The sequence below is a fragment of the Lactuca sativa genome, chromosome 2 (assembly GCF_002870075.4).
Source record: "Lactuca sativa cultivar Salinas chromosome 2, Lsat_Salinas_v11, whole genome shotgun sequence".
In the NCBI taxonomy this organism is placed as follows: domain Eukaryota; kingdom Viridiplantae; phylum Streptophyta; class Magnoliopsida; order Asterales; family Asteraceae; genus Lactuca; species Lactuca sativa.
Genome location: NC_056624.2, coordinates 194979815 through 195005415, shown reverse-complemented (window position 1 = coordinate 195005415; position 25601 = coordinate 194979815). Strand labels below are relative to the sequence as shown.

The 25601-nt window shown below is 29.2% G+C and overlaps 1 protein-coding gene and 1 long non-coding RNA gene across 2 annotated transcripts; one reads left to right on the top strand and one right to left on the bottom strand.

Moving 5' to 3' along the window:
- Nucleotides 1-149: 149 nt before the first annotated feature.
- LOC111899846 (uncharacterized) lies at nt 150-2952 on the top strand. Its single transcript, XR_002853066.3, has 3 exons — nt 150-547; nt 654-1685; nt 2678-2952. It is a non-coding gene; the product is annotated as an uncharacterized LOC111899846 (long non-coding RNA).
- Nucleotides 2953-7102: 4150 nt separating this feature from the next.
- On the bottom strand, nt 7103-7912 carry LOC111899896 (uncharacterized). Its single transcript, XM_023895793.2, has one exon. It carries the CDS (start codon nt 7910-7912, stop codon nt 7103-7105), a length of 810 nt encoding a protein of 269 aa, XP_023751561.2.
- Between the last annotated feature and the right edge of the window lie 17689 nt (nt 7913-25601).

Sequence of the window (25601 nt, the reverse complement as noted above, 5' to 3'; positions counted from 1 at the left end):
CCTAGTATATATATATATATATATATATATATATATATATATATATATATATATATATATATATATATATATATATATATATATATATATATATATATATATATATATATATAAAGTGCCAGGTGAACAGGACTTTGATTTTTTTTTCTTTTCCATTTAGTCACAGCCACTGTTCATAATTGGTACGTGTTAGTGTTAAAGTGACAGTAACAACGTGTTGATTCCACCCAGTTTTAACCAATAACAACGTAATTAGTGTCGGTATCCACCGCTTCCTTCGTCTTCATCGATATACCCAATTCAGTTCCTTCCTTCCTCTTCATTGACGTTTTCCTCCATCCCCACTATTCTCTCGACTTCTGCCACCGGAAGCAAACCACCAGTCACCCCAGCATTTTCAACGCCCCTTTATCCAATACAACACCGGCTCCTCAAACCTCATCCATATTGAAGCACCACCGATTGACTACTACTCGACCTCTGCTATGTTTTCAAGCCTCACTGCTTCTTCTTTGTGAAGGAATACCTGTCGATTTCCCCTTTGGAGGTGAACATGGACCCCCTTTCCTCTATCGAGACCACAAACACAATACAATACGTTTTCTTTTCCTTTTTCTTTTGTTTTGATTTTTCCCCCTTTTCCATGTTAACAGCCTGAATTGCATTTCGACCGCTGCTTGCTCTAGCTGTTGGATTTCTCTCTCACACACTGATCTCCAGCGTCTGGTAAGGTCTCTCTCTATTAGTGAATTTATGTATCGATTTCTATTTTAATTTTGCTTTCTGTATGATTTCTTGATCTTTAATGCTGTAAAAAACCCCAAATGTTGTCCGCTTTTTTTAGGTTGTGAAGTACTTTAATTGAAGATCTGACGAAGCATATAGTAGCTTACCATTGTTGTAATGATAGAACAAATTGAGTGGATGAGGTGTTTTTATTCAATTCATCATCTTTATGTTTGCTATCCTCATGTGTTTGGATTTGAAGTTCACACAAGTCCTAACTTTTTATCTCTATGCCCATTGATTTTAAGAAATTTAATGTATATATGGTTTTCTGGTCCTGGAGCTTATCTGGATCCCATATGATTCCTTGGATAATTTCTTAATTTGTTGTTTGTGATACTGGTAATTGGTCATCTGACTTGATTAACCCAACCTTTGTTCATTTCCTAACATTGCAATCATGGCTTTTTTTTATGTTTGTTTATTAACTTTTTAACTTTTTATGTTGGTTTGCCTTCAATTTAGAGCTTATTGTGTCATTGCTGACATACTTCTTCTACAGTTAATAAAAAAAAATTTCTATTTTTCCAGCTACTATTGTTGTGGATTTATGTGGATGGGCTGCAAATTAGCACACTGACCAAAGTTTTGTCTTTCATACAGTATTTGTTTCTTCTGAATATTAGTATTTTGTTCTTTCTTTGTTTAGTTACATTTATATTACTCCGTGGTTGGAATAAAGATGTAGTTTTGTGGAATTTGGGGATGCTACCACTTGGAGTAATCACATCAGAATCAAGAACAAAATTTCCTTTTGTTGCTGACTCATATAGTGATTTACTGTTTGTGTGTGTTTTCTGAGCTTATGAAGCTGCCACCCAACTCCCCAGAGGCCAGGATTTTTGAAGATTATGGAAGAAACACAAAAAAGAACATCACCAACGTAGCTTCTCCACCAGGTAAATTAGTACAGTAGTATTTTTTAAAGTTCCACCTTCAAGAATCAACTGAATTATTGTTTTTTTTTTTTTTTTTTTGAAAATCATAACTAACAAATATATGTGAAATTTTCAAATATATATATATATATATATATATATATATATATATATATATATATATATATATATATATATATATATATATATATATATATACTAATTATTGGAACGATAACTTATCAATCAGAATCATGCATGAACAACCGTATATATGATTTCATTTATTAAAACATATTAATTAATATTATAGAAGGGGACACAGATTTGCGAAGATTTTTGTGGTTTTATACATTATCATCATGTTTCTCTTTCAAATTGTCTAAATCTTTCAATAAATGTCTAATATCTCATTTTTATCATTAATGGGTTCCCAATATCTTGATGCTGAAATTGAAATAGACGTCTGATGTAATAAAATAGATAGACGGTCTTATGTTACCAATCAATATGGATTACATATGTATGTATGTTTTTTATTAGTATATTATATAATTATGAAGTCCTTTTTAGCTATCAAGAGTTGGTGGGTAATCAATGACCATAACTTGAAAACATAAACAAACAAATTTTATAGAGTTAAATGTACAAAAGCTTATACAAAACAGAAAACGTACTTGATTGAAGACTAAAACATGAATTTTTAAATAGCTACATGCATTTTATTGTAGTGTCTGAACAAAAATTTGTGCCAATAATGAGTAGAGGATTCAAGTAAATACAAGATAAGACAAAGTGTTTCCAGTTTGTGCATTCCTTTGGCGTGTCCAATCACGCAATGCGGGAATCTTCCCAAGTTAAATCTAAAAGCAATTATGTTTCAATTTTAGGATTAGTACCATTTTGTTTCATAAACGCGTTTATTACATGAATAAAACAGTTATATACATAGACTTGCTGGCAATACCAACTCCTCTTTGACTTTCATGGTTTGGATATTTTTGACTTATTAGTATTTTGAGGGCAAAGAAGTGAAGCACACCGAGTGGGATCGAAGCCATCAATTTTTATTTTGGAAAAAAAAAATGTGATTCCATGATTGAATAATCGGATTTGAGTTTATAGAAAAAGTCATGAAATTCATTTTTGTTGAAGTTACATTTTAAGTATGATTTATAGGTGAATTGTTTTTTCTCATTGTTATGGTGTGCAGAGAAATTTTTATAATCAGGGATTTGTATACATTATTGTTATCATCGTCAATAATTCGATGAAGTTTATCTGTAAATGTACGTAACTACAGCTTGCTTATATAATAAAAGAATATAAATTAAAAGAGTTGCATGAAAAAGTTAACTCTTAACATTCAAAATATATAAAATCAATTTAATACTCGTATATGAGAAACTTAGTGGGAGTTTACTATTAATCCTTTTAGTAAAAGAATATATAATCTAAAAACACTATATGGCTATAAAAACGTTCGAATCAAACCGTTTAACACAACAAAACGAGTATTGATCTTGTAATGAAAGAGAGTGTCTTAATATGGGAAACCTTGGGGAGCTGAGGCATTGGCCTCAACTAGTTTATGCATTTGTTTTTTTTCTTTCTTATCCACCATTGTCATCGTAGATAAACCTTATGCTTACAATTCACCATTATTGCCCAAAAGTTGGAAATTGCCACCAGCACTGAAGGATCAATGGAAAAAATCCCATTATGTTTACAAGTCTCTAGTAACACTGGTGAAGAACACGTGGCCTCATCTACCTTATATTCACAAATCTCCTCGTCCATGGTATATCTACAAGTCTCCACCAATACCTATGTACATTTACAAATCTCAACCACCACCACCTCAGCATGTCTACAATTCTCCACTACCACCAACACCGTCCCCACCACCTCCGTATGTATACAAGTCTCCACCCCCACAATCACCATCTCCACCACCTTCATATGTGTATAAGTCTCCACCCCATCATCACCATCCCCACCACCTCCATATGTTTACAAGTCTCCAGTCACCATCTCCACCAACTCCTTACGCGTACAAGTCCTCGCCACCATCAGGCCATCACCATCTCCATATGTTTACAAGTCTTCACCTCCTCCATCACCATCTCCACCACCTCCTTATGTCTACAAGTCTCCAACCCCACACCCACTCCCACCATCTCCTCCACCCCATATGTTTATAGTTCTCCACCACCTCCACCGTCACCATTTCCTCCACCTCCATATGTGTATAAGTCACCACGTTCTCCATCACCATCTCCACCACCTCCATATATGTGTTTAAATCTCTACCCCTACCATCGTCATCACCACTACCTCCTTATATATACAAATCTCCACCACCACCGTTTAAATCTCTACCCCTACCATCGTCATCACCACTACCTCCTTATATATACAAATCTCCACCACCACCATCACCATCGTCACCTCCTTCATATGTGTACCAATCTCCTCCCCAACAATCACCATCCCAACCACCTCCATATATTTACAAGACTCCTCCTCCTCTTTCACCATCTCCACTACCTCCTTAAGTATAAAAATCTCCACCTTACAAGTCTCTTTCCCCACCATCACATTCATCACAACAACAATATTACTATAAATAACCACCGTTACCATCAAAGTCTTTCGAACCATTAGGGCATTATTAAATAAAGCACAAAGTTTTTTAACGTGACAGAATGAAAGTTGTTATAATATTGAAAATGTAAAGTTGTCTTCCAATACAACTTAGTATATATGCCATTCTTTATCATGTGTATTCGTGAATTAAAAATGTCTCAACAAGCAATGGCCTCTGTTTAATCATTTTGTGTTCATTCTTTTATGAATTAAAATAAATGTTTCTTTCTTTGCATAATATCATAAATTATTCGTAGGCTTTATGTTTTGTTTACCAAAATAACAATGGCATCAATGTAGGGAAATTAAGTCATCTAACAATTATAAATAAGATTGTTAAAGAAAATAACCTTATATTTTCAGTATTTGAAAAATAATTATTTTCTTTCGAATGTCTTCATTCCGAACAACTGTTTATATTTCGGGGTTTTTTTCAAAGAAATATAGATAATTTTTTGGGATTCTGAATGCTACATTTCGAAGTGTTTAATGTTATCGTTTTTCAGTAAAATTCCTAATTTTATGCACTAATATCGTATATAGTTCACATAACTATGTTTGTTTAACCTTTTGTTAAATTTAAGTAAAAAAAAACGATATTTGTTCTTGAAATTTTGAACTATCATTGGATTTCAAATTTGTTCTTGTAATTTCGGAGTTTTTTTGGGATCCGAATGTTGGTTATGAACTCAATTCGAAATGTAGTTTTTCGTAAAAAAAATATTCCATTTTTTTTATTTTCTTCCAATACACATTATATATATATATATATATATATATATATATATATATATATATATATATATATATATATATATATATATATATATATATATATATATGGAAAAGTTCAATAGAGAACCATTATTATTCAAGGAACCAAGGAACCAATCAAAAGCGTCGGAATTTAAAACGATCAACGGCAAAAGGAATGGTTGTAAATTTTTATAATGGACGCAGATGTACCGGATTATAACAAAACTCACTTCCTTTTTTCATTTAAAAAATTTTTTAGGCCAAGTTTTTTATCGAAAAAAAATCCGAATATACCGTTGTTTACGATTTTTCGTCCTCTTTCCATAGAGATCCATGATGATATATAAAAAAATGAATTTTTTTCGAAAAAAGTCCACTTAATTTTCTTATTTTTTCAATATTTAAGTTTTTTTTATAGTAAAAAAACTAATTATACCAAAAATATTAATTTTTTATACTCTATTAATAAACATCGACACCGATTTAAAAAAAAAAAAAAAAAAAAACCTCGAACAGTGTAGATTCACACTATGAATCTAAACTGTAAATATTTCAATTTTTAACATTCACAATATGAAAAATCTCGAACAGTTTAGATTCACAATGTGCATCTAAATTACTATTATGCACACTGTAAATCTGAGAAGGTTCACAAAAAAAAACCTCGATCAGTGTAGATTCACATTGTGAATCTAAACTGTAAATATTTCAAATTTTAACATTCACAATGTGAAAAAACTCCGATCAGTTCAGATTCACACTGTGAATCTGAGGAGGTTCACAATGTGAATCTGAACAGGTTTACAATATGAATCTGAACTGAAATATATATATATATATATATATATATATATATATATATATATATATATATATAAACATGAATATGAATCTAAGTTTAAAAAGTGCAAAAAATATGAATTTTGATATATTTATTAATTTTTTTCTATAAAAAATAGACCTTAACTTTTTTCATTAAAGAAAATGAAATGAGTTTTTTTCGAAAAAAAAATCGTTTTTTATATATCATCGTGGATCTCTATGGAAAGATGACGAAAAATCGTGAACAACGGTATATTCGGTTTTTTTTTTGATAAAAAACATGTCCTAAAAAAAATTTTAAAGTGGTGAGTTTTTTTTGTAAATGGTAGATTTTTTGGTATAATCCGGTGTGTGTGCGTCCAATGTAAAAGTATACATCTATTTCCTTGGCCGTTGATCGTTATGATTTACGATGCTCATGATTGGTTCCTTGGTTAATTATGGTTCTCTATTGAACCTCACCCTATATATATATATATATATATATATATATATATATATATATATATATATATATATATATATATATATATATATAGGTGTAAAACTCGTGGGACCCACGGTTGATTAATTTAAATAGAATCATAATTTTTATTACATAATAAATGAAGATACCATAGTTAAGAAAAAAAGGATAAATACATAATAGTATATTTATTTTATTAAGATTGTCATTTGTAAGTATTTAAAATTTATAAATTTTAAGCAATAATGAATTTTTAATTATAAAAATTTATTTAAAGTAATGTAATTAACATGAATAAAGCAAAAACAATAAAATATTATAAGTTAATTAACATGAATAAATCAAATACAATATATTAATATAATTAAATCAAGTTATATAATTTAATTAATTAATACTAAAAATAAATAAAAGATGATACAAAATAATTGATTATAAATTACCAAAAACTTCCTTATAAACAACATTGGAAGTTTTATTGGTTAGCTTATCATCCTTATCTAAAATTAACAATTTTAATCCCTCTCTGCTTTGAACTCTAGATAAGGCAACATAAAATTGCCCATGTGAAAAAACAGGATCTTTGAGGTACAAGCCAACCTTGGATAACGACTGTCCTTGACTCTTATTAATAGTCATAGCAAAACATATAGCCAATGGAAACTGTCTTCTTTTGAATTTGAATGAAATTTTTTTTTCTGATGGCGTTAAAGACATTCTTGGAATAAAAGTCCGATTTCCAATATTAGTTCCAGATAAGATATGTACGTGCCTCGATAACACGTTTGCCCAATGATATCACTTGGAGTCTTGTTCCATTACATAAGCCATTTTTTTGATCAATATTTCTTAGTAACATAACCGGAACACCGATTTTTAAAACTAACTTATGATTTGGTAGACCCGAAACTTTGAGACCATTTAAAACATCCGGTGAGTATAAATCTGCATCAAACTGATCATGGACAAATTCAGATTGGCATACACTATCTGAACTTAAATATTCAACCTCATCTCCTGGAAACTTCAATAGCAAACGATCATTTATTTCCTGAACCGCTTCATTCTTTGGAGCTAGTATTGCTCTTTCTTGAAAATAACTTGTATTGTTGTAATTATCCAAAATCGAAGGATATACAAACTCAATTAATGAACCTATAGGATCATTTGGATCACTAATGAGAATATCATCCGAAATATCAATAACCGTTTCGCCGTCATTCTGACCACCAAGTTTGCCTTCTCCTATATCCAATAGCCATTCTGCAAAATCTCTTATTTTTTCTACAACAGACTGATCCCTTCCAACCGTTAGCCTCATGTTTTTTGTTAACTTGTGGATTTTGCAATGTTGCCATAAATATGAAGAGCTTAAAGAAGCATTAACAATGTTTTGTCTGCTGCCACCCGGAATAACATGCAAAATTTGTCTGAAATCTCCTCCAAAAACAATAACTTTCCCTCCAAATGGAATATTCGACTCGGTAGAATTTTCAGACCTCAATACATCTTTTGAACTTCGATCTAAAGCTTCAAATGCATGCTTATGGACCATAGGTGCTTCATCCCAAATTATCAAAGATGTTTTTCTCAATAAGCGAGCTCACTACTTCGATTAATTTTACATACACTCCTCAGTAAGTTCAAATGGAATTATAAATCGAGAGTGGGTTGTTCTACCTCCGGGCAATAATAACGAAGCAATTCCACTTGAAGCAACATTTAAAACGATATGACCATCACATCTAACTGCTGCAGATATTGTCTTCCATAAAAATGTTTTACCTGTTCCACCATAACCATAAACAAAGAAAACACCTCCTTTATTTTTTGTAACTGCACCCATGATATCAAGGAAAATGTCACGTTGCTCATTTGTTAATGCAAGAAACATACAGTCAAACTCAGTCTTTATAATGGAAATGTCATAATCTAGCTCCTCGGTGATAAGTCGATTGTTTGAAGAAGAAACAGAATCAATGTCCGGGTAAGGCATGTTTTTATAATTTTTGAGAGTGTTGTTGTTACGAAGTAAAATCTGTTCTATCTCGTACAGAGTTAAGTTCATAAGCCGATCTTCACTAAGAGTTAAGCCTGGAGGACAAAATATCAAATTAATTACATATATTATTAACAATATTTACTTATAATTAAAAATTTATCAAATGCATGTTATAAAATAAATAATTTAATTTTTAAATAAATAATAATAATAAAATTTTAATACCTGATAACTTTAATCTCTGTCATTGATTATAAAGAATTCCATCCACCAAATACTCCCATGTATTTTCCCAAACAACTTCTGGTTTAGACATACTGTTACACATCAACAATGTGGCAAATAAGAATCGTAGATAAAAACCAGATCCAGAATGACTTGCTTCTTTAATTGCATCGATGTATTCTTTGTCATCATCCAAGAGCCCAAGAGCATAACAAGCATCTCTAAAAGACAAATATTCTTCACCATTTACTGTGCGAATCTCTTCAAATGATCTTGGACCTTTCACCTTATTTAAAAGAATCCTTAAGAAATAAGCTTCCTCTAGATTAGGTGAAACCAAATGAATTCTACCAATGCACTTTCCTACTTCCCTAGGCTTCCAAAACCTATCCTTACGATTCCAAACAAACTTTGTAGGAAACTCAACATATGTAAGTTTTCGTGCATCACGAGAAATTACATTACACTCCATCCAAGCTGTGAACATTGAAGCAGCAACAGAAGGTTTGTCCAAAACATCATCAATATCATCGTATTCCCCATATACAATCTGCTGTTGACCAGGAAGATGAAAAGGTAGTCTAACTACAGAAGGCTATCTGTAATGAACATCATATGTAAAAATTCGCCATGATGCTTCACATGCAGATAAATATCTACAATCGCAATATTCATTTATTTCATCGACCGCTTCATGATTATCACAATCATTATTGCTTCGTACAACGGCAATTGTAGCTCTATCAGGTCCTTTGTTTATGTATTTGAACAAATACTTTATAGATGATCCCTGATTGCACCATTCAACATTAATATGTGTTTGATATCTTTTCAATAGATATTTGTTGTAGGGGACACCATTTCTATTATCCAACTTGACACCTGATTTTTCAACAAAATGACCATTGTTTCTTCTCCTATATAAGGGAAAACCATCCTGATCAACAGTTGTATGATTGCAGAATTGCTTTGGAAAGTTTTTAGAGCACTTTTTGTCCACCATGCATGGGCAATTGATATTTTCAGCTCCACATGGACCATGAATCATGAACTCATTCACAAGTGAATACAATTCAGGATCTTCATCTTTGTTTGGTATTTCGGCGGATATTATGGGATTGATTAATTTAACAGTAGGTAGCTTGTAGTCAGAATGCATGAATAGACATATATGACTATGTGGCAAACCTCTTTTTTGAAATTCAATTGTATAAACAACTGCAAAATATTTTGCACAAAAAAAATATGGTTAGACCATAAGCAAAATGTTAAAAATATGAAATAAAAAGCATTTAATCTCATGAATTATGAAATAAGTTAATTTTAAATACCTGCTTGAACTATGCCGAAGATATGATTCTTCCTTAAGTCTTTAATAAATGCATCAAGCTTGATCCTGAACAACCTACATAGTATATCAGGTCTATCTTCTGGTTGAAGTGAAGTATCCTTAAGAAACCTTTTCACCTCTGGCCATTTGGGATTACACGTAAAGGTTATGAAGAAATCAAGATATCCAAACCATTTACATAACGACATGGCATCCAAATAGTTTTGAAGCATATAGCGTGCACCACCAGTAAATGATGAAGGTAATATCACACGTTGTCCGACGTTGGAGATACTTGTAGCTCCTTGAGCTTTTTGCTTACGTAAATTCTCATAAGACTCGCATCTAAGAACATGTTGTTGTCTGCGTATGTAATGCAATCTCTCACTTTCAATCATAGTATACGCATCTACCAGAAATTGTTGAAACAACCTTTTTGAATTAAGAGTCAGTGAAAACGAATGATCCCTGTCTTGAATTCTAAAAGCGAAAAATTCTCTCATTGTACATGTCGCCCGCTTGCTGTTGGTTGTATCTGTAAAACCTCTATGAAGAATGTCAACACTGTAACCATCATCCCCATATGGAAATAGTAGTGGATATTGGAGAGGAAGGTAAGAAGGGTGCAATTCACTGATACGTTGTAGAAAACCCGATTTTGTTTGAACAACGATATCTCTATTTTCAATCGAATCTGAAATGTCACCTACAATTAAAGCTGCAACCTCAGAAGCAGTTGGTAGGTTATATGTTCTTCCATCACGATTCCTTTTCCCGATAATTCTTAACTTTATATCAACATGAGGATTTTTTTTGAAAAGCATATCTTACCATTCTATAAGAGCTAACCAAGACATTATTTGAATCTAGCATGACCTTCAAATCTTCAATAATATCATTATCAAATGATGTATATTGATGGTTTTCCCCACTAAATGAATGGAAAATATAAATAACATGAACAATATATATATATATATATATATATATATATATATATATATATATATATATATATTAAAATAGAGTATGAATAAGAAATTTGAAAATTTACTGAAAACATCTCTGCCTATTTGAATTTTCATTATCAATATCATAAATGTATAACTGAGAGAATTTTGGTTGCGATCCTTTTGCTGGTAAAAGACTTCCAATACTATGATAATTTTGGCCACCAAGTCTGAAAATGTATGGAACATTTCCTCTATTGATTGAAGAATCAATCTTACCACCCATCAATGTAAAAGAAAACATTGAATTGTAACGTCGTATATTTTTCCTGAAGTTTTTGCTTTTACAATCGTTTCTTTCATAAGTTGGTGGTGCCTTTTTTAAATCTGGTAGTTGAACCTTGCCATAACCACAACATAATGAAAAATTTGTGCTCTTTTTTTGTTTGCCTCTAATGGATTCATTTGTCCATAACTTTGCACGACATGTTTGACATACAACAATCTGATCACCATGATCCAAATATTCTGTAAAAAAATTAAGTGTTATTAATATAATACTAACTTTATAAATATATACCATATAGGATTTGATTTGTAAAAAATAATAAAAATGGATATATTTTTGTTTACCTTTGGAAATACCAACGATTAAGTTTTTCAGATACGACCTCATGTATATTTTCTACATCTGCTGTCAGGTCAATTAATGGAATAGGAGATAAATGTTTCGATTTCCTTTTTAATTTATGACATCCTAGATTTAACATGATCGATGATGAAGATTGACATATTGTAGATGCAATTCTGGATGTCATATCTGCTGAAAGCACAGAGTAGTTACTTTTATTTGCTAACGTTGAAGTGGGGTAGTTATTGAAACCAATGTTAGCTAAAACAAATAATAGTAAATTAAAAAAAAGATTATAAATTTATTAGAACATGCATCATAGTAAATTTAAAAACAAAATTATTACCATTAGTAATGTTAGATAACGGAGTTCTAATATTTATGTATGAAGGAGAAAATTGTAAGGGCGTATTTTCATTTCCTCGAGATCTATGCGAATGAACATTTTCATTTTGAAGAACAACGCTCTTAAATTGATATGCAAAAAAATATATTATAAAAATTGAAGACATGACGTAAAAAACAAAGTAAGAAGGTAAAATTATATAAGATTATAGGGTAATAACATAAAAAGATGAGAATTTATGTATTGTATTTTTCAGCTAAAAGAAGTGTAAAACGTGGTTGATTTTAATAAGAAAATTACAGTTATCCATGTTTTTTAAGACATGTGGAGTTGATGGATTTAGAATGCTGGATCTTGTATTTGATGTCTTCAATCGCTTATTATCCAAATATAATTTTCTCCGTCTTCTATTCTCTTTTGCTTGCAAGTAGTAGATATAGTTGTTTTTTTCTGCATAAGGAATATAAGCATATGATATAAAGTTAACAATATGTAGATAATTGTATTGATATAGAATATTAATAATAGTGAAGAAATAAATGTATCTTTGTAACCTTTGTTAAAAAATATTCCAGATGATGAAGATTCAACGTACAACGAAGCAGATAATATATTTGCTTTTTCTTGTAATATTAATACGGGTTGGTGTTAGAATAATACATTTTTTTATGTTATTAAAAAATATACAAAGAACTTAAAAAATATGTAAAAATAAAATTATAATAATGGTAAATGATAAACATACCGTTGTTAATTGAAGAAAGAACACTAGTAGCGGTTGAAGATTGTTGGATTGATGTAGCAGACAAATTAACGTGTTGTCTATTTTCTAAGTAAAAAGTATTTAATTTTCTAGTCTTTTTAGAATTAACTGACTTCATGATCTGCTTGCGTTCTGAACAATTAACACCATTTAGTTAATATAATAAATGCTATGCACATAATTAATAAAACAACACAACCGGATTTATTATTTAAAATTAGAAGATAGCCATGGAAAAAAATAATTAAAGTAAATATAATATAAGTGGGACCATAGTTGTAATGTAGTTACAATTTAATATTTTTATGTCAAGAAAACATAAATATAAAATAATGACAATACCACTAAATCATTTGTCTTAAAAATAATTTGTACATCAATATTATATACATCAATACCACTAATTTTTTTAAATTATAAATTGTAATATAGAATTGCAGTTTAGTATTGTCATTATAGTCATAGAGTTATTATATGTTAATAATTTTTTTACTTTATACACTTTGAATTGTATAATTTATCATTAAGATCCCCTATTTTCAAATATTGGCAGCCACGTATGAAACCCCCCTAACCTCCCAAACCTAACGTACGAATCTACATTTCTACATTTCTAGGTAATCGAAAAAGAAAGAAATGATGAATGGATGGGTACAATTAAACGTAGCCTTAAACATATCTATCCAATTGACTACAAATCTCGTATGGGGCGTACAAAAAATGAAATGGAGCTATTATTCAGAATGTGTATGTAGGTCAGAACCTTGACGATTAAACAACATAGAACGATTTGTCTCGATATTCTCCAAAATTAGGAAATCATAAGGATGCGATTACTTACATATCATCGTGTGTTTTGAAATGGAATGTGGAACGATTAGGAAGAGGATATCGTCACCGACATGAGTCAACATAAGCAATGATGAATCAGAATAAAGTATGAAGGCGAAGAAATGATGAATCAGAGGAAGTTGTCAACGTTCTACAAGTTTGTCCATTTCTATCGATGAAGGAAGTGACGAAGGTAAGAGATGTCGAAGAGAAACTTACAACCAAAGTCGATGTTGAACTCAGAGAGTTACATCAATTAATAGTCGATGTCGAACTCAGAGACTGAAGAAACGAAAAATTGGGGGTTGAAGACAGCAAGATTGAAGGTAAGAGATGGTCAAGTGTTTGTTAATCTTAAGTTTTATTAACAACACATACATTAATGGGAAGAAATTCACCTGATTTTGTTTTTGCAGAAATCTTGTTTATAAAGATATTAGCGAAAACTGAAGAAGTTCAAAAGAATACCTCGAAATCGATTAAGAATGGAAACACAATCAGGTATCTTTCAATTTGCTAAAAGTTTTGAATTTCAGATTGTGTGAGTATTATTTTCAAATTTTGAAATTTGAATTTGTTAAACATTAGGCTTAATTTTGTGCAAAATTATTCACTGATTTATATTAATATGAGTAAATAAAAGAATACCTTGAAGTTTCATTTTTTTGTGATATTTGTTAATATTATTCAATTAAAATTGTATTTTAAAATTTTATTTGTACAAAAATAATTTCATATTAAAAAAAAATCACCGTGTGTTGAAAACAATATATATATATATATATATATATATATATATATATATATATATATATATATATATATTTAGTATTATGTATAATTCTTGTATTTGGAAACTAAAACTTATTAATTTGTTTATTGTACCTTACATTTTTCTTATTTAGTCAAAACAAAAGAACCTAAAAAACTAATTATTATGTTATCATATTTGATTCAAAAGTAGATACAGAAATCTCAAAAGTAATTATATGCTCAATAAATTAATTGTTTTAATCCTGAATAGGAAAATTATGATCAGATACCAGAAAGGGATATCCAAAACTCTTAGCTTTTACTTTCAAATATAATAATCTTATAAATCACAATGAACAAACAACTGTCAACCATCTTTTGTTTAACCTATTAAACCCTATTGATGTGTTGATTGAAAAAGATTACAAACCATTGAGCTGGTGTTTCTCCTAGATAGACTATTTTGCCCTTTTGGTTTTGCTATAAGTTGGAATGTTTTTCCCTTTTGTGTTGGGTGGCTTCATTTATGTTGTTTACTACTTGATTTTGTTGTCTTTTTCTTGCTAGACCCTGGTATACTTGGTTTCGGATGTCTGCTGATTCTTGCTTCCTTCATATGAGGTTTATTGGCCTTTTTGCCCTTGTTGATGCTCCTGGTATGTTTTATGTCGCTTTATAGTTGATTGCCTTTTTTTGGTTCATTCCTATCAGTCCATTGCCCTTTATGTCGCTTTATATGAAAAGTAGGCCGCTCTATTATGAAATAAGTTATTTGGTAAAACGGTCCATATAAAAGGGCAGAATTGTCCTTTTCTATTAAAAAGAAATAATGATAGTATTTTTAGTATACGACCTAAACAGAAAAACAAACAATGATAGGAACAAGGCAAGATTAATAGGAAAGGGCATAATTGTACTTTTCTATTAAATAGAAAGAATAATATATTTTTATTTTTATTTTTATATTTTACACGACTTTGAATTTTTGCCATTTGGCTAAAAAATTGCAATAATGAAAAGTAAATAGCCATGGAATGTATATGAATCCATGGAAAGTCACCTGTGTTAGGAAAATAATGAAAAAAGGTTGTTGTAAAGAACTGTTACATAAATAGTGAATATGGCTATTGTTTTAACACAAACGATCCTTTTGGTGATAAAATGTGTAAGAATGTTACATGTGGAATGAACATGAAAAAAACCAACCAATGATAGGAAAGGGCAATATTAATAAGAAAAGGGCATAATTGTATCTTTATATAAATAATAAATAATAACAATTTTATCTATCCTTTTATAGAGTTTTGTCATTTGGGTAAAAAACTGTCATTAACGATAAGTTAATTGTCATGGAATGTATATGAATCCATTGAATGTCAACTGTGTTAGGAAATTATTGAAAAAAAAGGTTCCTTTAAGGAAATGTTACAGAAGTAGTCTATATGGAAATTGTTTTTACACTAATGGTCCTTTTGGTGATAAACTGTGTAAGAATGGTCCCTATGGAATGAACTCTATGACGAATTATAGAACACAAGTAGAATAAACAGGAAAAATATATGTTCTTCAACTTTTTCCTCTAATATTTTATTTCATGTTTCTATTAAAGTTGAAAGATTCATGTTATGTTGTGTGTAGAATTTACATTGAATTTATATATGCCTTATACCGTTTAAAGAATTAAACGGTCAAAGCTAATTTAACACTGAATTTCAATGGTTTTAGTTATTTTAATATACTTCTTATTACTTGCAATGTAAAAAATATTCGTTATGCCCTTGTACACAAATACATTGCTTGTTTTGAATTTAAATTTAACTGTTTTTAAACATACTATGTTGAAAGATTAATTTCAGTGTACTATTTCATCTTCATAATAGGTACGTGTATGTCTACAATAAAACGTTTCTCGTGCTATGAGGAGTGGAAGCATCAATGAGGTCAAAAAGTTGAAGACAAATATCATACATGCATCATATCATTTACTGGTATTATTACTATTTCAAATTTCAAATTACATTTTTGCATGTTTTTACATAGGTATGGATGCAATAAATAGCAAATCACTTTGAATAATTCAAGCAATTTTAGAAATGTAATTGTGATACAAACAAATTTTAAAGCGAAAGTGTCAAATAAGTGAAAATGTACTGTTAAGCCACTTCAAATAAACAAAACAAACGTATAAAAAGAAACGCAAGTCCCCAAAATACTTGAACGAAACAACGAAATAGTCTTTAAAACAAAACAAAAGTTAATAATTGTTTTTAAAAACCATAATCAACTCACTTCTCCACTTTTGGCACCAAAACTGGAGTATCTTCACCCAAAGATTCCCTATTTGATTTTATAGAATTTGCATCACCATCATCTTCTACATCATAAACGTCATCACCAAAACAACTCACTTTTCCACTTTTGGAACTAAAAGTGGATTTCCCTCTCCCATTGATTTTCCTTTAGATTTTATTGAACTCAAATCACCTCCACCATCAATATCATAAATGTCATGGAGGTTGCGCTTCAAATTACCTGATATTTTCAATGGACTTGTTGCGGATGATTTATCAATTGTTGAGGGAGTAAAACTCTCATCCGTTTGTGATATGACATCTTAAATTAAAAAAACATAAGTTGACAAGCGATCTAATTAAATATAAATAAAAGTTAATATGAGAATATAACATACCTTTTGAACATTTTGAACGACATCATCTGATTCCAGGGGTACTTCATTTAAGGACACTCGTTGAACACTCTAGAAAATAATATGGAAATATGTAAAACGTTATGTATGTAAATAAAAAACAAATATAAATATTGAACATTAAAACATTATGTACCATAAGTTCTAGTTTACTTTCCAATTCTAAAACAACGGACTCATCTTCTGTAAGTTTGACAATGGTGTAGATATTGTTATAGTTGGTGACATTGTAGGATGTAATATCTACAAGAAACGCAAATTTTCGGTTTTTCAAGACGTTCATTTGATTTGGATATAGTTCCAAACTGTTGCCAGCCTGTAAGAAGATTGTTTAATATATTAAAACAAATAAAATGTTATTTGATAGAAAAATATGAATAAAATATTATACCACTTCATGTATTTTTTTCAACTCGAATGCACTTATATCCAACAACCTTTTTGCTTCCCTATCAAAAAGAGTAAATCCGATGGTGCCAGTATGATCTTGTACGTTGATTGGAATTATATACCTAAAAAATATTAGATTATTAGTAATTTTGTTGAAGGATTGAAATGATTAATATAAATGGAGGTATGTGTATACTTTATAACAATATGAAAATTCGAATCGTTGCAAGCTGCATTTTACACTTAATTACAACACTATCTTCCATCTTGCGAGGGCGGTATAGGAAAGATTGGTTTTGGGCACATTGTTTATCCTTCTTCCACATTTGTAGTACGCATCATAATACCAAGGTAGATTCTGTCTTATATTGACGATGGAACCAACTAATAGAAATTTCATTTCCTATATCAAATAAAATGTAAAATTAAAAAAAAAATACAATGTTCAAATAAAAGTAAAGGATATAAAGTAAAGAACATATACCTTAAGTGGTTCTGTGATCTCACAAACAGTTTTTAAAGGGAAATCGCCTTTAAAATCATCTATATAAGAGGAAGAGTAGCTTGCGAGTGTAGTAATGCTTTTTTCAGACATACCTCCTTTTTTATTAGCCTTCAATCTGCAATGTTTAAAATTAATTTATTAAATATAAGAAATTGTATTCATTTAAATAAATATAATAACATAAAATAAGTTTAAATAAAAAAAATACTAACTCTTTCTTAAACTTGTTAATTTCAACAATGTCTGAATTAATGAACATTTTGGTTACATCAAAATGACTTTGGGCTTGACCAATTCCTGTAAAAACAGATTAGTCAATAAAAGTAGATTGGAAAACAAATCCTCCCTAATAAATAAAGAAGTTTTTGCCACTTGTCACACTCTCATTGATTTTGGCACATGTCATTTTGTGGTTATTTTCAATTAAAATTTTTCCACATGGCATTTTATGGTTGTTTCATTTTTATTAAATGTATTAATGCAATAAATATAATAATAAATGTATTTCAATTTCATTAATTGATTTTCCTTCTAATTTCAAAATTTCTAAATTAAAGCCCAATAATTTTTTTTGTTTATTTATCTAAATTATTTGTTTAAATTTAAAAGAGAAAAGACACTTTAATTTAATAATTCAATATTTTTCTATTTTAGTTATAAATTCAATTTATCAAATGTTGACAATTTTATATATAAATTTTTTTTAAATGAACCCATGTAATACATGGGTTTTACACCTAGTTAAGTAATAAAATACAAACCATTCCAAACGTTAAGTTTCACGAACTGCATCACTATAACAACACAAGTAATCGTGGTGTTACTTTTCAGGTAATGTGACATCTCATGTGCCTGACTTCCAAATATAGTGACATTGAGGTGTACAGACCTAAATAAAAAATTAATTTAATTATTATGAAAAAATATGACTAAAAATAATAAATAAATGAAATAAATATCATCTCACTCTAAGTTGCTAATAGTCATCTTCATGTAATGTTTTGATGGATTAGGATTGGTTGTCTCAAGTGGCCTAAATGAGACAATTAGCCCAATAACATCTACACAATTTTAATAAAAAAAAATATATAAGATTAAGTTAAATACTAACATTTATAATTTATTCCATTTAGTTATAAAAGTGAATGAAATAAAATTAAACAACTAACCAAATAATGTGTCTCTTGGGCATTCCTCTTCGATGATAGAGTTGAAATCAGCAAACACAAAACCATTAACGGGACCCGAAAAATCATCACATTTTTTTACGATACTTTTCCAATCCAAAGTTAATGTCTGTTTCTGACAGGTAACACTAAAACCATTTTTAACACCCGCCAAGTTTGGTTTTAAAATGATATAACTTTCACCTTCCTTTAAAAGGTCACGAAATCTTGAAAAATTTTGGTGGAAAACACAAGATTGGTATTTTGAACCCTGTTAAAACAAAAACAAAAAAAATATTCTTTGAAACATATGTAATATTTAGTGGGTTTAAAAAAAGTTAACTAACCTCCTCATCCATGACGATCATTTTAATCGATAAACGTGGTTATTTTTTATAAAATTCCAAATCTTTAACACCCGTAGTTTGAGATGTGAATCATCAACAATATGTTCAATGTCTTTTAGATATAGTTTATTGCCGATATTCATTATATGCGAACAATTGATAGCATATTGAAATTAATATCAATTTTGCACTTTTCATTATAAATTGAAACAGTTAGTATTAAATGCAAACAATTATAAACATATTACATCATATATTACATCACATATATAGATGGAAAACATTATTGTTTCAAATACTGTTAAAAATACATTCACTTTGTCTAAAATATATACATTCACAAAGTTGAAATGGGTAGAAATAGGACCTAACATAATTTTGTAAACATTTGACAAGTTAGAAATAGAGCAAAAATAGTCTAAACAGAATATACACTAACCTATCAAAAAACACAAATTATATTAAAGAAAAAAAATAAAGCAGATATGGAAAGTAAGATGTACACAAAACTTAATGTATCCAATTCAGATGAATAAAGCTGAATTTCGTACATTGTTAAATTTGGAACATGTTTACAATTTTTTTTTTATGTATTTTTTTCTTATTCTTATTTCTGGAAAGTACTTTGTGTATATACTGAAAAAAAACGGTTTAGCATGACATTATGCTAATTGCTATATTATTTCCAGCAAAGTATTATGCTATTTGCTATATTATTTCAAAATAATAAAATTTGTTTTATCTTAATAAAAAACAGAATGTACATTAACCTAACAAAAAACGCTACCATCATTCAAGAAAAAAAGAAACCAAATACGGAAAGTAAAATGTACAGAAAATTGAATGTATCCAAATCAGATGAATAAAGCTGTAATTCATAAAAGTACATTGTTAAATTTTGAACGTGTTTACAATTTCTTTTTGTCTGTTTTTCTTATTATTATTTTCTGGAAAGTACTTTGTGTATATGCAAAATAAAAAAATGGTTTAGCATCACATTATGCTAATTGCTATATTATTTCCAGCAAAGTATTATTATTTCCAGCAAAGTATTATGCTATTTGCTATATTATTTCCAACAAAGAAGGATGAATTGAATGTTTAATGCTAATTGCATTAATCATTTATAGTAGAATAAAAACAAAAAAAAAACGGTTTAGCATCCCACTACAATAATAGCTATATTATTTCCAGCAAAATATGATGAATCAGAAATTCTGAGATGCATTTGATACAGAAACCATGAAGAAGATGAAGGAGAAGCAAATAAATTCAGAAATACATCACGATAGAATAAAGACTAACCTTATGCGTTGAAGTTTGATGAAGCAGAATTTCAAAGATGCAGTCGATATAGGAAGAATACGAAGCAGAAAGCATATATCCAAGTAACCGGTGAATATATAATTCAAAAACTGAAAGAATCGTGATGTTTACAATATTTAAGGTAAGATGTTCTGTTATCTTTTAAGGTGATTATACGGAATATAATTGAAAAATTCTTCCTGATTTTATGTGATTTTTAATGCAGGTTTATTGGAATAGGAAGATTTGAAATTTGAAATCCGAAAAATTAAGGTAAGATGTTTCATTATCTTTTAGGTGATTACATTTTGAGTGCTAAATTTGTATAGATTATTATTTCCGAAAAGTGATACTGATTTTATGTACAGATATATACGAAAAATAATTGTACAAATCTTCCTGATTTTATGTGATTTTTAAATATGAAATCCGTAAATTGAGTATTGAAGAATAGTTTTTTTTTTTTCAATAAAGGGCAAATAAGGAAATTAACTTTCACTTTTGAGCGGGAAAAATTGTTGGAGGGAAGCTTATTGATTGCCACATGGCGAGTTGGTACCGTTTTATTAGATTAGGAGATATATATATATATATATATATATATATATATATATATATATATATATATATATATATATATATATATATATATAAAAGAATCCTTTAATGCCACGTGTCATGTTTTAAGCCTAAAATTTTACAAAGTAAAATATCGACTTTGCCCTTTGATATGAAGTTAATTAGTTGATCTTATTTTTAATCCATTAAAATCACGTTTAAATCTATATCTATCTATCTATATATATATATATATATATATATATATATATATATATATATATATCTACATCTATATCTATATCTATCTATATCTATATATCTTATAAAGCTAGCATTTATCCTTGAACCTCATTCATTTGAAACTCCCAAGACACCACATTCATTTGAAACTCCCATGACTTTTCAATTTCTTTCTAATAATGTTGGTTAATAATGTTAAATAAATATCAAACCTAGAGTGTAATCATATATAAACTAATTCAATGTTAAAATAATATCTTTACTTTTATTAATAAACTTATGTTTTTAACTTTTAACATATTATACTTTATTTATTAATTTTAAAATGTTGTTGTTTGTAAACCATTATCATTTTAAAGCTACAACTTTTGAAAGGTTTGGATAAAATACTTAAATTGTTAATTTAAATATAACATTACATGGTCAACTTAAATACAAATTTTAGTTCAACTTACACAACACAGAGAATATTTGTAAATAGTTAAAAGTGACAAATTGTAGTGTCTTTCTAATAATGATTATAAGTTGGTTAATAAATTTAAATAAATATGAAACATAAAGTGTAATCGTAAACAAAATAAATTTTAATATTAAAATAATATCTTTACTTCTACTTATAAAGTTATATCTTTAATTTTTAACATATTATACTTAATTTATTAGATTTAATATGTTTCTATATGTAAACTATTATCTGTTTAAAGCTATAACTTTTGAACAGTTTGGATAAAATATTTAAATTGTTAATTTAAATATAACATTATATGGTCAACTTTAATATAAATTTTAATTTCACTTAAAAATCCCAAATGGTATTTTGTGAATAGTTAAAAGTTATAAATTATAGTGTTAAATGCAAAAACTAAATTGTAATCTCAATTTAACTAAAATATTTCCTAAAGATATTTTTATAATCATTAAAATTTTCAAATAAATAGCTTAAATTAACTTAAAATAACAATAGTTAAAACTAACTTTATATAAACGATTATATCATTACCTTTAAAAATAAAATAAAAAATTTTATATTAAATAATTACAACGATAGAAATAAAAACATTAAACAAAAGAATTTTAAAAAATTAATTAAAAATAACAAATAATATTAAACCATATATTATTTTATTTTCATTTGAGTAACCCGCGGGTAGAGATCAGTCAAACGATGGAAATTATGTGGTTTTAACAGATGTATATATTATAATATAATTCAAAATAATCAATATATTATATCAATTTTGTATACGAATTATTATATCAAATTTAAAAACAATGTTATTGTTATATTTAAGAAAACATATATTTGTAAAGTTTTCAACTATATAAATGTTTATGCGCAACGCGCAGGCATTCACCTAGTGATATGATAACCATAGCCGATAATTTAGGAATTTAACTCGAATTCACTTTCCAATTATGAAATGACAAATTAAAATGCAATTCGCCTATGTTCAAAGAAGGAAATCTTCTTTGATTTTGAATATATTATCGATCCTTCATATATACCCACCATAAATTATGGGATTCAAATTTTAAAGTCTTAATTTCTCATCTCTGTTTTCCTATAAAACACTTTTTCTCTTCTCTATCACCCATAATGTAGGGTTAAGATGTAAAGATTTGCGTCGCCCTTGATATTGTTGATTGATTCACTCATATTCTATGAATGGTTTTGTTGCTAAGGATTTGCACCGCAGCCTCCAACTTTTGAAGATGAAGAGCGCAATCCAAGACAAACTCCTTTTTTCTATTGCAGTTCGATGGAAACACCGGTTTAGTATGCAAATTTTTTTTTTCCAAAATATGTGTTTTATGCTCTTGTGTGTGTTGTTTCTTGTGGTTTTTTTTGACCCCATATATAAATATCAAGAGTTCTTCCGATAAACATTATTTTTAAATAAAAGTTTATGTGTTTTTTTAGAAATTCTATTCATTAGCTTTTTTATCTACTGAAACTGATATTTAATGGGGTTTGTTCTTTAATTTTGCTATGTATATGATTTTGTGTTTCATATCCATTACTACTTAGATCTTCTCCCCTCATCGGTAAGGGGTTATTGTTCTTTAAGTTTGCTATATATATTTATATTATTTGAATTCATCTATGTGATATTTCCTTATCTTCTTCTTTATCTCTTTACAAAGTGCTTCAGGTGTGTGGAATTTGAAAACAAATGTGTTTGGAATTTTATATCTTATGGAAATGTTTTGGTTATTTAGAATGAAAAATTTTATTTGAAATTTGGGCTGTTACACAATCAACATGCCATTCAACCACCTGTGATGTCAATTGTACCCACTCAACATAGTTAACAAGCAAGTCAACAAAATAGTCTACATGCTTCAAGTTCTAACACTGACAAGAAAATGAGGAAATTGGGTTTAAGAGGTCCAGGTTTCAGAGTTGGTGGCATTGCATATGTGGGAAGTTACTCAAATGAACTAACTATTCCAGGTGTTAGAAGGATGAAATTGGGTGTAAGAAGGCCAAATCTTACAAAGTCATCAACCAAATTTCAGGATGATGTCAACAACCAAGTTCCAGTTGTTAATGATATTCCAAATGATGTTGCTCAAGCTCCTGCTATTAATGATGTTCCTTTGGTGAATGGGGTGATAAAAGAGGAAGAGATTGAGGTGTTAGTGAAGGTGCTAGAGCCAGTTGTCAATGAAGTTCATTTGGTCAATGAGGCTAATGACATTATGGTGCTAGAAGAAGAAGCAGTTGATGTTCCAGTAAAGGTTTCCCAAGATCTAAAAGAGAGTCTTGATGAAGTTGGAGATGCAATTGATCAAATTCTTGGTTCTGGAAATGCATCATATGCATATGATGTTCCGTTGGTGAATGAAGGTGGTGCAGAACCTGAATTCACTGAAGGACATGCATCAAATGTTCTACTAGAAAAAATCAAGATAAGTGTAGAAGGAATAACAAATTTACTTGAAGCGAGATATTCCATGTCTGAAATAGAAAGCATGGGGAGGTTGGAAATTGAACTTGATGACACTTCACCAGTTGAGATGGTAATTTATTAGCCTTGTAATTTTAAATATATGTTTTTTCCCTTTATATAGGTTTGTTATTGCTTGCATCAGGACTTAAATGAGGATGAGCCTGATCTTGATGAAGGTGAAGTTGACTTTGTAAATGATGTTCTAAATGATGAAGGTGAAGGTGTTGAAAATGAAGTTAATGGTGATGTGATTAAAGGTTAATGTGAAGGTGTTAATGATGGGAATGAGGTTGATGATTATGTTCTAAATAATGACGTTGCTGATGATGGGAATGAGGCTGGTAATGAAGGCCATTTGATAGTGCCTAAGACAAGGAAAAGAAAGTCATTAGAGAGGATCACTAAACTGAAGCTTAAAAAGGTAATTTTTGATAAAGATTGGGGGTTGTCCCACATGTTCAAATCCAGTGAATATGGAGTAGTTAGCTATGTATATGGGGGATTTAGATGGGGATGGTATACTTGGGCATTTGCGTTGGAAGACCTTTTTGGTACATTTTGTACATCTTAGTTTACACACCCTCTAAGTGCACCTTTCATCCAGTTTTTCTCATGTACCTTTTAGGTTGCCTTTTTGGGATATATTTTAGGCAATTTTGTCACACCCCCGAACTAGACGGCGGAAACGTCTGAGGGCTCGCATGACTTAAATTGAAATATCATCACAATGAATATACATGAAACATAACATAAACATTACCATGCATTAATATATTACAACTAACCTTGTTCACATCAAGTACATTGTCTAAATATTACATTTTCATAGCATAAATTGTTTGAGAGTTTTCAAAACATAACATCCTAACACACTTGTTATTGTTCTTCAGTTTATCTGTTACCTGAGAATACAAGTTATTTTGAAAACGTCAACATATACAATGCTGGTGAGTTCATTAGCAGGTTTGATATGAAAACGTTTTGTGTAGTTTATAAAACCCAGAAAATCCGATATTTTCTAAACCGGCAATTGTTTATACAAAAAGTGTGAAGATCCATAGGTATATGCATGAATGATTTCAAAATGTGTATAAATGAGAAGTTTTGCATTATAGTTATTGGAAGTACAAATGAATAATGTTGATTTCCCCTGAAAAACCTAATGTCTTCTGATAAATAGTATGATCTTTTTGTATTATTATATCGTCACAACGAATAAATATGATTTCTCCTGATTA

What these genes read in the sequence shown, in the direction of transcription:
- LOC111899896 (XM_023895793.2), bottom strand. Translation starts at nt 7,912, where the DNA reads ATGGTCCATAAGCATGCATTTGAAGCTTTAGATCGAAGTTCAAAAGAT.